This window comes from Lissotriton helveticus, chromosome 2_1, assembly GCF_964261635.1.
Source record: "Lissotriton helveticus chromosome 2_1, aLisHel1.1, whole genome shotgun sequence".
NCBI lineage: Eukaryota > Metazoa > Chordata > Amphibia > Caudata > Salamandridae > Lissotriton > Lissotriton helveticus.
In genome coordinates, this window is record NC_136059.1 from 1,188,549,787 (window position 1) to 1,188,564,758 (window position 14,972).

The window sequence follows — 14,972 nt, forward strand, 5'->3', positions numbered from 1 at the left end:
GCAATCCCTCTAACTTGCAGTATAGCTGTGTAGCAGAAATTTCTAAAAAGAACAGAGGTGGAGACAGGTAAAAAGAACTTAGGAGACTCTAAACTTATTTTATCTTAGCATTTAATAGTAAAGAGCCCTATGGTCTAAATATTGATGAGGATTTGTATACCTGCCTGAATTAAAGAAAAGATGATATTGGAGATAATGAAAAATTGCTGCACATGAGAATGAAGAATTTGTCTTTAAATTTTGCTATATGAAGTGGGCATGGGATGGAACAGACAAATCATAAAGCGAAGATGAAAGTTTAAAATTGATAAAATGAAACAGTACATTGTAAAAGTGCAAATATATATTTTTTTGAAGAGTCTTATTTTGTAGTATAGTCAAGTTAAATGGACAGTAAAACAAGGGAAGCAATACATCTACTAGAAGAATAATAATAGTGTTCCCCCTGTGTTTTTCCGTATACTGATTCTTAAGAATGCAGGGTATTTATATATTTATTGTGATTTTAACAAAGATATATTTATTAAAACGTTGCTATAAGGGAGAAAAAATATGGAGTTTTTATAGTGTGGTATATGATTATATTCTGGGTTTTTTCTACAGGAGTAATATACTGTAATGCACTTGAACTTTGAGTAGAGAGATTAAAATATGATATTTAGTACTGTGAAAAAATAAGCACTTGCACTTTCTAGAATTGCTGAAGCAAACAAAAAGGCAATTGAGATATAATAGCACTTAATAAGCACTTGCACCTTTTCACTATTGAGAACAGTGAGAATCACTGGCATGTCTAGTACCTGCCAAAAGAAACATAAGGAAGGAGATGTGTAGAAAGCATTTGCACTTTATAACATTTAGTACTGTATGTTGGAGGAAAGGAAGGAAAATAAAGCACTTGCACTTTGTATAATTGTAAATATTAATAATGAGGCACTAGCCCCTTTATTAATCAGAATCGATCCATTGTTTAATAAATTTGACAATGAATGTTCCAACATGCTTCTAAAATATGATGCAGGCATCTAAGGAAATGTAATGAAAAATACAAGGAATTAGTTTTCCTGCTGTAATTATTTCCTACTGCAATAATTTTGGTAAACATTTTTATCCAAATAAGCACTCCAAATGTTGAAAAGTGTTTAATATTGTAGCATATCGTAATTCCAAGTGTTATTTCTCTTTGAACCGAATGTTCTAAGATGGCTGCTATGTATTGCACAGCATTTACTATATGTTTGCATTTAGTCTGTCGCCCATGTTTATTTTTCTAAATGCCTATTTTAACTGAAACAGATGGTTCACCAACATCGTGAACAAGGCAGCGAGAAGCTGTTGAAATGCGTCGATGTAATCATCACCTCATAAAAAACTGAGTGACTTACTCTTTGGAGTGCCGGCTGATTTCTGCTGAAGCGCGGCAATCGCATTTTTGGGTATATATATATATATATATATATATATATATATATATATATATATATATATATATATAATATATATATATAACTCCAGGCACGTACCTCAATACTCCTCAAGAAAATTACGAACTCCCACGCAGCATTAGTGGGTGAAGCAGTGTCGGTTTTATTCGTTATTCAAAACCTCAAAACCCACAGGAACAGTGCCTGCCATGACGCATTTCGCTCCTCACTGGGAGCTTGATCACACGATGCGTCTCCTCTAGGTGACGTTAAAATATATATATATATATATATATATATATATATATATATATATATATATATATATATATATATATATATATATCCAGAACAACGCAGGAAGCCCATTTGAAGCAGATCCACACGAAGTTGAATAGGCACATTTCTTTATTTGCATCCATTCCACAGCTCGATCCCCAAGCTGCTCTGGGCACCACCTTCTTACATGAGAGCCTAACGCGTTTCAGGAATTACCCTTTCATCAGAGGCAAGGTTCGAAGGTTCTGAGAAACAGTCTCTGGTCGTACACCTCTTCAAATACAAATCACCTGCAAAGTGGGCGTGGCCAATCTTGCACTGCATTCTGTGCCTTGTAGTGTACTAACCCTCTTCCCACAGTGGGGCTGCTTCTCTGACTTCTCAATAACCACTATTGTTCCCCCAGTGGGGTGAAGGGCAGCGCTGGGAGCCTTCAGAGATCGCTTTGTAGCTGCAAATTTGTGCCAAAGCAGCGCCACCTGCAAGGCGCCAGTCTTTACTTCGTTCGGTGGCAAACTCCTGGAGTGAAGCCTGCCTTGGACCCTGGTCACAGGTGGGGTCCGCCTCTCGACCGAGCAGCAGCCGAAAATTATCCAGAATAACACAGGAAGCCCATTTGAAGCAGATCCACACGAAGTTGAATAGGCACATTTCTTTATTTGCATCCATTTCACAGCTCGATCCCCAAGCTGCTCTGGGCACCACCTTCTTACATGAGAGCCTAACACGTTTCAGGAATTACCCTTTCATCAGAGACAAGGTTCGAAGGTTCTGAGAAACAGTCTCTGGTCATACACCTCTTCAAATACAAATCACCTGCCAAGTGGGCGTGGCCAATCTTGCACTGCATTCTGTGCCTTGTAGTGTACTAACCCTCTTCCCACAGTGGGGCTGCTTCTCTGACTTCTCAATAACCACTATTGTTCCCCCAGTGGGGTGAAGGGCAGCGCTGGGAGCCTTCAGAGATCGCTTTGTAGCTGCAAATTTGTGCCAAAGCAGCGCCACCTGCAAGGCGCCAGTCTTTACTTCGTTCCGTGGCAAACTCCTGGAGTGAAGCCTGCCTTGGACCCTGGTCACAGGTGGGGTCCGCCTCTCGACCGAGCAGCAGCCGAAAATATATATATATATATATAAGTCTTCCTCGCCGTCAAAGTTACAAAGTGAGCTTCTGCTCCACACCAGAACCCTCCAAAGCAAAGTCAGCATCCCATGCCTCCCATCCTTCACCAACATGGCAGAGCACTGTCACCTTTGACCCAGTATAAGGGGAGGGTCGGCCCACCCCACTTCCTGTTTTTTTTGCTCTGCGCTGACAATCCAAGGGTGCATTTCAGGTAAGTGCAAGTTCCTGCTCTAGCAGGACACAGGACACTGGGGAGGAGGCCCTGCCCGAGTGGGCCCATTTCCTGGGGATTCTCCCCCCTCCCTCCACACCTCGTGGCTTTAGGCCCTGCACTAGCGGGCTCGGGGTATGGGGCTAGAGTTTCGCACTCCTGCGCAAGCGGGATCTTGCAGGTGGCGGGCTCCTGGGCTCAGTGGTTTAAAGCCCTGCAGTGTACGCTTATTCTGATTTGGCTTGTGTTTCTTCTGAGACGCGAGCATGCAGCTTGTATACCCGGTGGGGTGAGGAGGATGCCTGTTACCAGTCGGTTCTTCGGAGACGGTTAACAGTGAGGATTCCTGCAGGGTACATGGCTCCTGCCTCCCTCACCGACTGGCACCGGCAATGGAGTGCAGTATCGAGTGACACGAGCAACTGCAGCTCTCTCTGCAGGGGAAGCAAGATGCTCAATTAGGCGTCTCTTATCGCGACACTGCGGTAGGGTGACATCCAGTCTTCCCGCCTATCCTGTCTCCAGGGGGGCAGCGCCTCGCACGTCCACCTTCCTGCTTAGTTGGGTTTCCAGGCAACATGTGTTGCTGGCTGGTTTTTGCTTCTCTAATTTTCTTCACGACATAGTGAAGTATTTAAATGGACATCGGAGGTGAGTCCTTTTTCAGGCTGCCAGTGAGCACTTGAGTGGGTATTAGTACCTTGTTGGTGTCCCAGCTAGGGATTCTGGTGATGATACTCCGGTGAAGGAGGGACCAGCTCTCAGCCAACAGCTGATTCACTGTCTCTTCAGGCTATCCAGTCCATAATTCAGGCTGCAGTGGCAGCAGCCTTCAAGGTGTGCGATTGCCCCTCTTCCCAAAAGACTGTGCCTGAATCCTCCCCCTGCATTCAGGGTGAGGGTGAGGAGGAGGATCTCAGGGGAAGATATGAGCAGGGCCAGGAATTGAAAGAAATCCTACAGCACATCCAGGACAACATGGCCTTTTCTGTACCCCTAGAACAGGAGCTGGAGGACTTCTTCGTGCAGTATCAGAGGAGGGAGCCCGAGTCTTTACCCTTACATCATTCAGTCAATAGGGTGATCCACAATGAGTGGCAGGAAGTGGATAAGCAGGCTTTCCCACGCTACCTCTCTAAGTGCTACGTCATTCAGGATTTCTCCAAGGATTTCCCATCTTCCATGAAGGTTGATTCCCTGGTGGCAGGAGTGGAATCTCATGGGTCCATCATTTCGGAGGATGCCTCTCCCTCGGATCCTGTTGATAAGAGAGGCAAGGCGGCAGTTAAGTATTTCTATGCAACCACCAACTTCTCCATTAGGGCTACCGCCTATTTGTCTTATACTGTCCAGTCTCTGTTGCAGCAGGGGGCTGATGTCCTGCCTACTTTAGTGGACAGGGAACAACAGACACGGCTGCTATCAGATATCTCGTTCGATACCTTGGGAGCCGCAGCTGGAGGTGCGGCTATTGAGGCTCGTCGTCAGGTGTGGCTGCGTCATTGGAAGGCGAACGCTGCCCAGAAGGCCCTTCTTATAAAGATCCCTTTTATTGAGGACCAAACTGGTTGGTTCTCCCCTAAAGCATATGGTGAAACAATCCACTGAGGACAAGAAGCTGTTGGCACTGGTATGTCCTTCTTGAGGCTATTTCTTTGGTCCCACGAGGGCTTATGCTCCTCCTTCTATTCCTATGGGGTATGCCCTTTTGAGGACAGGGTCGCAGCCGTGGCACACCATTCTCCAACAAATGCCAGTCTCAGCAGGCTGAATCTACCCCTGCATCCAAATCCTGACTATCCTCGAATCCTGGCTATCAAGGCTCTGGTAGTGGGGCGACTGTTGACTTTCGCCAAGGCCTGGGAAGGCTCAGTGTCAGATCAGTGGGCTCTGAGATTGTGTGAGAAGGCTACCTGATTGTTTTCAACTACCTCGCTCCGGACACTTTCATCTTCACTCCCCTGGTTTTAGCCATGCAATAGAGGGAGGCACTATTGGCAGGCATTTGAGATCTTCTCGACAAAAGGGTTTTTGTCCAATTCCGGCTTGTCAGAGGGGTCTTGGATTTTACTCCGTCCTGTTTCTGGTGAGAAAGGTTTCTGGGGACTTCCGTCCAGAGTTGGATTTGAAGAGGGTGAATTCCTTTATACCTTGTGCTAAATTTAAGATGCTCTCATTGCAGGAAATCTTTCCAATACTGGTTCAGGTGGAAGTGGTGGCTTCCTTCGATCTCCTGGATGCCTACCTCCATGGTGCCCATCCACCCTTCATCTCAGCGTTTCCTCCAGTTTTGCGTGGGGACACGCACTTCCAGTTGCAGGTACTCCCCTTTGGTTTATCTTCTGCCCAAGGGTTTTCACGAAGGTGTTGGCCCCCTTGGTTGGGATCCTCCACAGGGAAGGGATTTGAGTATTCCCATACCTTGATGACTGGCTGATCTCTTCCTCTTCGTTTTCTAAGGGCACTCTTCACGTCCAGAGGATCTGCGAGGTCCTTGACCATCATGGATTCCTGATCAACCACAAGAATTCCAATCCGGAGCCTACCCAGGACTTGGTGTTCATCGAGGGTCATCTGGATATGGTCATGGGGATGGTGTTCTTGCCTGCGAAACGCAGGGCATCCTTGTGGAGGGACCTGGGTTGGCTCCTGGCCTTCGATTACGCCCCTGTCCATCAGTGGTTGAGGGTGCAGGGGTTGATGTCGACGACTATCAATGTGCTTCCCTGGGTGCCTCTCCATCTGTATCCATTGACGAACCATCTCTTGTCCTGATGGGCTCCTTGTTCCGCAGATTACGATCTGCCGGTGGTTGTGTCTCTGCAGATTCGGTCCTATCTGTGTTGGTGGAGTTCAATCTCTCCAAAGGTCTTCCGTTTTTGGTGTCCCCTTCCCAGGTGGTTACGTCCATTGTCAGCCTCCTGGGCTGGGGGGCATCATTGGAGTCCCGGTCTGCGCAGGGTCGGCGGGATCGCCTGCAGGCAGGTCGCTCGTCCAACTTCCAGGAGATGAAGGCCGCCCATGTGGCTTGTCTGGAGTTTGCCCCAGCCCTTCGGGGCATCATGTTCTAGTCCAAACGGACAACCTGGTGGTAATGAGATACCTCAATTGTCAAGGGGGTTGCAGGGTTCGCTCCCTTTGGCTCCTGGACAGGAGATCCTGTCCTGGACAGGGATGACGGTGTTGTTGCTCGGGGGGGGGGGTCTATCTCCCAGGGAAGGAGAACTGAGTGGCGGATCGCCTGAGCAAGGTCTTTCCTCACATGGCTTCCATCTCCCTGACGGTGGCTGTGTTCCGTCTGTTGCAGGACCGGTTTGGGTACCTGACGGTAGATCTGTTTGCAGACGAGTGTAATGCTCACCTGCCTTGCTTCTGTGCACTCCTCCTTTGCACGAGGGCATGGAGGCTGAATGCATTGTCGTTTCGTTGGCCAGGCTCCCTGCTTTATGCCTTTCCTCCGATACCTCAGCTTGCGCAAGTTCTTTGCAAGATTTGCCAGGATAGGGAGTTTGTCTTGTTCGTGGTACCTGGCTGGGTTTGCCGCCCTTGGTTTCCTCTTCTGAGGGAGATGGTCGCCCAGGAGTGCTGGGCAATCCTGGATCTTCCATACCCATTGCAGGGACCACCACTTCCTGTGGGGGTGTGCGTCAACATCATCCTCAGACCTGGCTCTAGAAAGGATGAGTCTGCTGTCTTGGGGTTGCTACCTGGAGGTGGTGGAGTTGCTTCAGGGCTCCCAGCGCCCAGCTACAATTTCTTCTTGTTCTCGGTATTTGGTGTCCTTTTCTCTGTGGAGTGTTTCGAGGGAATTGGACTCTGTGTCTGTGGATCCAATGAGGGTGCTCAATTTCCTTTCCAACGGCTTTGCCTTGAACCTGGCCCCTGCTACTCTGCGGGCTCAGTGGACGGCCTTGGGGGCTTTCCGCAGTCCTCTTTTGGATGGGTCGGATACTTTGGTGGCCCGGCTACCTCTGAGTTACTTTTTGCAACGTCCTAGGGCTATTTGCCTTGCGCCATCCTGAGATCTTCCACTGGTGTTGCTGGCCCTTCAGGGGAGTCATTTTCAGCCCCTGGGGTCTGTGGATATCAAATTCCTCACCATGAAGGTGGTATTTTTGGTGGCCATCATCACTGCTGATCGGGGAGTTGGGTTCTTTTCTGCGCTCTCCTCAGTTCTTGCGGGTCCTGCCGGAGGGAACGAGCAGGAGACATAGTTTACACCAAATGGCTAATTTGTAAACACGAAACATTTACAATCTAGTGTTTACTTCCAAAGAGACCGCAAATTACTAGCGGGATGGAAAGCCCTTTTGGAAACACACCAACAGTCTACAGCATAAGATTCACAAAAATAGGGCACAGGCAGAGTAGGCCTGGGTGAAACTTGTATTAGGCCAGAGTACTCTGAGCAACTTCAGTAATTACTCTTTACTCTTGTGAAGCAAAATTATGTCAGCTTGAGTAACTAAGAGTAATTTGGGGGGAAAAATACTACCACAGGAGCACAGATCTAAGAGAGAGCGACCGGCTGCTGGCTACTGCTGTTTGTGCCCTGTGGTACAAAAGGGGGTGGTGATGGACGGAGCATCTGAATCAATCAAACACTCACACCCAGTCAAAAGATCTGGGTTTAATCCATCACCGTTCTTTAGCACACTCTGCCACCCCAGTTCAGACATGGCTATATGCAAATCAGTCTGACCCTGTGCCTCATGGGAACAGTCCAGCCCGAACTGCCAAGCCATGTCTTCCCTGGACCTGAAACAAGCTTCCGAGGACCGGTTTCTGGCATTCCAGCCGTCTTCAGCCCGGCTTGCTTGAATCCAATGGCAAAGTGAGCAAGGGACACACGTCTGAGCATACCCTGCCACAATTATGGCGGCCAAAAGCGGTACAAAAGGGGGTGGTGATGGACGGAGCATCTGAATCAATCAAACACTCACACCCAGTCGAAAGATCTGGGTTTAACCCATCACCGTTCTTTAGCCCACTCTGCCACAGCAGTTCAGGCATGGCTATATGCAAATCAGTCTGACCCTGTGCCTCATGGGAACAGTCCAGCCCGAACTGCCACTGGATTCAAGCAAGCCGGGCTGAAGACGGCTGGAATGCCAGAAACCGGTCCTCGGAAGCTTGTTTCCGGTCCAGGGAAGGCATGGCTTGGCAGTTCGGGCTGGACTGTTTCCATGAGGCACAGGGTCCGACTGATTTGCATATAGCCATGTCTGAACTGGGGTGGCAGAGTGGGCTAAAGAACGGTGATGGATTAAACCCAGATCTTTTGACTGGGTGTGAGTGTTTGATTGGTTCAGATGCTCCGTCCATCACCACCCCCTTTTGTACTGCTTTTGGCCGCCATAAGTGTGGCAGGGTATGCTCAGACGTGAGTCCCTTGCTCACTTTGCCACTGGATTCCAGCAAGCCGGGCTGAAGAAGGCTGGAATGTCAGAAACCGGTCCTCGGAAGCTTGTTTCCGGTCCAGGGAAGGCATGTCTTTGCAGTTCGGGCTGGACTGTTCCCATGAGGCACAGGGTCAGACTGATTTGCATATAGCCATGTCTGAACTGGGGTGGCAGAGTGGGCTAAAGAACGGTGATGGATTAAACCCAGATCTTTTGACTGGGTGTGAGTGTTTGATTGATTCAGATGCTCTGTCCATCACCACCCCCTTTTGTACTGCTTTTGGCCGCCATAAGTGTGGCAGGGTATGCTCAGACGTGAGTCCCTTGCTCACTTTGCCACTGGATTCAAGCAAGCCGGGCTGAAGTCGGCTGGAATGCCAGAAACCGGTCCTCGGAAGCTTGTTTCCGGTCCAGGGAAGGCATGGCTTGGCAGTTCGGGCTGGACTGTTCCCATGAAGCACAGGGTCAGACTGATTTGCATATAGCCATGTCTGAACTGGGGTGGCAGAGTGGGCTAAAGAACGGTGATGGATTAGACCCAGATCTTTTGACTGGGTGTGAGTGTTTGATTGATTCAGATGCTCCGTCCATCACCACCCCCTTTTGTACTGCTTTTGGCTGCCATAAGTGTGGCAGGGTATGCTCAGACGTGAGTCCCTTGCTCACTTTGCCACTGGATTCAAGCAAGCCGGGCTGAAGACGGCTGGAATGCCAGAAACCGGTCCTCGGAAGCTTGTTTCCGGTCCAGGGAAGGCATGGCTTGGCAGTTCGGGCTGGACTGTTCCCATGAGGCACAGGGTCAGACTGATTTGCATATAGCCATGTCTGAACTGGGGTGGCAGAGTGGGCTAAAGAACGGTGATGGATTAAACCCAGATCTTTTTACTGGGTGTGAGTGTTTGATTGATTCAGATGCTCCGTCCATCACCACCCCCTTTTGTACTGTTTGCGCCCTGTAGCATGTACTGCTATTTTCTTACTGCAAAATCCATTCTCTGGCCCATTTTGTACGCAAGAGGGCATTTGCACTAAGAAAAGAAATGTTGGATTCTGCCTTTCACGTAATTATGCATAATTACGAGTAATTTTGCAGTAGTTATGCTAGAGAGAAATACACCAGTAAAATCCGCCCCAAAGTACTGCATGTTAAATCTTTTAAAAATACAAGACGACATGTTTATGAATGGGGTAGATGGTGGTGAGAATGTTACACTGGCCCATACACATGGGAGTGAATGTAGTATAAAAAGGGAAACAATTAACATTTGCCTGTAAGGGTTTTACAAAATGTACTCTTCCATCTCTCAAATGGTCATAGATCCTTAGCTGACCCTAAACGAGTTCAGGTAAGAGAAGCACACACCTACTTGTGCGAGCAGGATCTTGCCTTTTGAAAGGAGCTTACACATAAAAGATAATCACAGCTGCAGGGGAGATGGGCGCGCTAGTGATTACCAAAGCCAGACTCAGCTAGGGTGGCGGAGCTGCAGGTAAATAGTGTTTAAAGCAAGTTTAAGTCAATTTTCCAACCTCAGACGTTAAATGAACCTCCATTGGCATCGAATAAGTTAAAGAAATCCTAGAATTCTCGTGTTCTTTACTTTCTGTGAGCCTTGAAGCTTATATTCGGGACGTTATTTGATTAATTCGTTATTATTCAGTGGCCTGGGTGCCATGTGACGATATGGACACATTTGAAATAAATATGTTGTTGGTATTATTTGTAATGTGCGCATCAAATGCAACAAGAAGACCTTCGAGTACAGGCATGTAGAGCAGTTCGGCAACGAAAAGAATGTAAGGAATCTTCCAACACAGAGGTTGTTTTTCGTTTGTCTGTGAAGTGACAGAAATTCAGAGCTTGTCTCTGCTACATTGTGCAGGTAGGATACTTAAAGGGTATGAATTGACTGAGTAGAGGTGGCGCCCGGAAGTGTGTATAAAATGACAAAGAAGAAATGTCGGTGGCATAAAAGAAGAATGAGATTTATGTGGGACATCTGAGAAAAACTGGCCGATGTCCCACCCAGTCTATTAGGTGTTCCATTATTGTCAAGGTCGCTCTAACTACAGCAGTTGGGGCACCCACCGCTTTACCGGATGTCTTGCTCAAAATAAGGCAATTTGTCTCATAGTGGTATGCTCCCATGGGCCCCAAGGATATTCGTGAAGGGCCCTTTGGCCAACAGTTAGAGTCACTTGTTGCCTCCTGACTTACCTGAGAGACAACTGTTTCTGTCCTAATCTCCTCCATTACAGTGTGTTTAGTAGGGTCAACATTGTTTGTTAAGTATTACCTTTGACCAGTGACTTAATGGTTTGTGGAGTCATGTGTGGAAAATGACGTCATTGTCTGCACTGTACTGGATTTTCCTGCCTTGACATAAAGATAATTCGTGGGCAGCATCCAGCCACCTTCGAAGTTCTGCACAAGTAATAAGAGTGAATGGCCCTCCCAGCGACCGGTTAAACGGGGTCGTGCTTTCCTGTTTTTTCTCTGCATCTCCAGTGAATGACTGTCTTCTAGTTTACCTGCACGCTGAGCCTGCCTGCTAGCTTTGACACCTCCTTTATGATCTTTCATCCTTCCTCTTAGTTTGCTATTTGTGCAATCTGCTATTTCTCATCTTTAATCAATCAGGGTTTTGCAGAGCGCACTACTCACCCGTTAGGGTCTCAAGGCGCTGGAGGGTGGGTGTTCACAAATCCGTTGGGTCATTCGAGAAGCCAGGTCTTGAGGTCTTTCCTGAATTGGTGCAGTGTCGGGCTTCGCCGGAGGTGGAGAGGGAGACCGTTTCAGGTCTTGGCTGCGAGGTAGGAGAAGAATTTTCCCTCGAACTGGTCAGAAATTTATATTCTTAGAACCTGACTACTTTCTCTGGGGGTCTCTCTGATTGTTGTGCACTCTGGGAAGTAAAAGTACCTCGTGAGGAAGTAGTTGCCAAACCAGAGGGAGAAAGACAAAAAGAGAGAGAGAAAGTCATGGAGAGAAAGAGAAAGTCAGAGAGAGATAGAGAGAGAGAGAAGTCAGAGAAACAAAGAAAAAGAAAGACAGAAAGAAAGAAAGAAAAAAGGAAAGAAAGAAAGAAAGCGAAAGAGACAACAAGAGCGAGCTCTATGGTTTACAGAGAAGCTGCAGTTCCTCTGTTATGGATGACTGGAGGCAATGTTTTGTTTTGTTTTTCTGATAGCTTTTGACCTGTTTCATCAATCTGGAAAAATGTGTCCCATTTAGCAGATTATTTTTGAGGGTTGGTGTAAACCTGTTCAGTAGTTTTGAGATAATTGTGGTTAAAACTAAACTGATAATATAGGCTTTAATGGAATATTTATTTGTACATCAGCACTCTTAAGCTTGCACACTTGATCTCAAGTTTAGGATCAACAAATATTTTTGAAATGTTGGTACAGCAATCAAAACGTATCTAAATGGATGAGAAAGAACAAGGCTTGTCGGTATGTCTACCATCGTGTAGTTCAAAAATTGAAGTTTATGAACTAGGCACTTTAAGTAGCTCAGTTAAAGGTAAGCCAGTCATAAATTAACCATAAGGAGGGATGAAGTCCACCCCGAAATATTGGAAAGGGACCTCAATCCCTAAGAAAAGCAAAAACCTAAGCGCATTCATCAATTCTGCTCTCAGTTTGAGAACCTAGGATTATAGCTACATAGGGATCAATATGTTTAAAGAACCATGGCTCCACCCAAAAATGGTTCACAAAAAAAGAAGAATGTGGTTCTTGACCATATACACCAATATCGGTCAAATCAATTTCACAAAGTAGTTGAACCCTCGAAACGGACAGAGGACATGTTTATAATGATTACGATCACTGTCACGTCAAAACCCAGAAAGGACAATCACAAATTAAAAGCCCAATTAAAGTGATGACTATCAATTGTTATTAAAAACGTCTAGACCCATTTTGCAAATCTTTAAAAAAAAATGTATATGTGCCAAATACTCTTTTTTAGATGGTGAGTTTCCTTGTCTGCCCCCTGCCTCAGAGATAATGTGGAGGCACAAAAGAGAATAAACTGAGTACTGGTTCATGAAGTTGTTAATGGGACACACTTATTATATAACAATTTTTCCTAGGTGTCAGTCCTGTGCTCATGTTATCAGGACAAACACAGGTCATTTACCCTCTATCTATTAAGAGAGCTATAACTCCTCTCCTGCTTACAGTACAGTTTTGCTTGCGAGCTGATGCGTGTAGAGCTTAGGTCAAGCATTGTGCCTACAACAAAATGATAAATGAAAATTATGATTATCTATAGGTAGGATTATCTATAGGTATTCAATGTAAATTATATTATGGTATACTTCTGTCAGTTAAATGAATCTACTGTTGTATGTGGCTTCTACAGAAAGCATATAGAGTGATCAATATCTGGGTATTCACTGCTGTGACCTCACAACAATGGTTAACCAAAATAGTCAACCACTGTTCTCCAGAGATCGAAGTGCGCTGGTGGAAAGGTCGTTGGCGTTTCCACTCACCTTCTCCCACCTATCTCAGGGCTCTATGAACCCAAGGGCGATGGGAGAATGTGGGTGGTGCTGTGCATGAACCACCAACCTTTTCTTATGTCAGCGCGGGTCTCTGCCGAAACCACGCGGTCAGAGGCTCTCAGGCAGCTGCTGTCAGCACAGAGCCAGCTCTTTGTTTTTAATGTGATAGTGTGGCTAGAGGTTTTGAGCTGGGAGGGGAGGGACACCGCAGAGGGTAATGGAAGGCCAGGTAATACATTTTTTAGTTTGGGGGGAGGGTTTTGCAAAGGGTGAAGGGGTGGGTGGGAGGAAGTGAGATATTATTTACCTGTTTGGGAGGGGGTGAGGGGTATATTCAGAGTGTCAGGAGGACAGTTTTTTTTTATATTTGGGTTTGAGAGGGGAGGATTTTTTATAAAGGTTGAGGTGAATGGAAGGAAGATATATATATATTTGTTTAACTGAATATTATACACAACTCCCCCATTACTCCTCTGAGTGCGTATAGGTTGGAAGCAGGAGTATATCTTTTTTTGAAGGGTGGTGAGGGGGAGTGCCTACACACTATGACACTTTATATGGGTAAAATAAACTAGAGGGATATTTTTCACCTTGGGTTCTGAGTGACATCATATACAACTCAAGGCTCGCTCTTGTTGTCTATTTGTATCACTCAGAAACCCTCACTGAAAAACATTCTAGTTATTCATAGATGCCCATCTATAATTATTTATGCTAACAGGTAATTAATATGTAAAAAAAATGAAAACCTTAGTTTCAAACAATATTCTGTACGGCTGTATAACACATACCATTGTGTCAATATTTCCAACACATTCAAATGAATAATCCACTCCTTCTCCGCCGGTCATTTCAATCAGCACTTCCTGGATGGGCTTAGTGTAGCATTGAGGGTTGATGCACTCAGTGGCTCCAAAGTCTCTTGCCTTTTTAAACTTGCCCTCGTTAATGTCAATGCCGATGATTCTGGTAGCTCCAGCAGCTTTGCAGCCCAAGACAGTAGAAAGACCAATTCCACCTAGCCCAAACACAGCACAGCATGAGCCAGGATCCACCTAGAACAACAGGAAGAAAAAAGAAAACTATCCTTAGTGGTTTACGGTCTTGTTTATAAAATTCTAAAACATTTGGCTGCAGTTTTTTTTTTTAAAATACTCTAAAGTTACACTTGTAAATGGAAAGATATTCATTGAAGCAAAGCTTTATGGGGCCAATTCGAATAATTTTTTGTTCATCAATTTCGCAAGCATGGATATATGGTGGCAACATTGGGGTTCAGGCACCCCACAAGGTGCTTATTGCAAATGCTTGGAAAATCTGTCGTGTTTCCATTACCAATTGTAATGCATTTTTCCTCCTAACAGTACATGTACACCTGCACTGTCACATGCTAGGCATGCTTGGTGTATTTAGGATGGGAAAGAGCATGGAATAAGTACATTTGTGTCAGTGCAGGGACAGATATTGCTTTGCAATGAAAAAGCGCTGCAGTGCTAATTTAATCTTGCCTAAAGCACATTAACATACACTTGCAGAGCAGTGGGATTTTATCCCACTACAGATACTTAAAATATTCTGCTCAAGGATTTAATCCTAAAAAGCCGTTCACCAGCAATGTATTTGAGATGAACATAGAGTGAAGATTTTTTAAGTTAATTCCTTAGGTGAAGGAAATAAAAATCATGAAAAAAGTTAGCACAAGTTTTCCCATTTAAATTACACCTGCAGACTGTAGATTTGATGTTCTGCATGTGATAAGCATATATACAGTCATGGCTGACAGGCGCCTGTCTGTCTGTTCTATGACTCCCCCAAAAATAAGTATGATTATTGTAAAAAACAATAGATTTACTTGTGAAGGATTTGATTCCTTCACAAGTATTACGTTCACAACTTTCTCTTTACTGGGAACCAAGTATATCCCATTGTACTACTTCATTCTCTAAAGGTAGCGAAGCAGAGCAGTCCTAGGTCTACTTAGTGGAGTGCCTCCAGCTCACTGGTACACATCATCAA

The 14,972-nt window shown here is 45.7% G+C and overlaps 1 protein-coding gene across 1 annotated transcript in view; it reads right to left on the reverse strand.

Moving 5' to 3' along the window:
- The window catches only part of LOC144818543 (alcohol dehydrogenase 1A-like), a 361,679-nt gene that overhangs the window by 120,578 nt on the left and 226,129 nt on the right, over positions 1–14,972 (reverse strand). Inside the window, exon 6 of the mRNA XM_078676062.1 lies at positions 13,748–14,011. Within this exon, the coding sequence (XP_078532188.1) occupies positions 13,748–14,011 (264 nt within the window). The remainder of the gene's footprint in view (positions 1–13,747; positions 14,012–14,972) is intronic.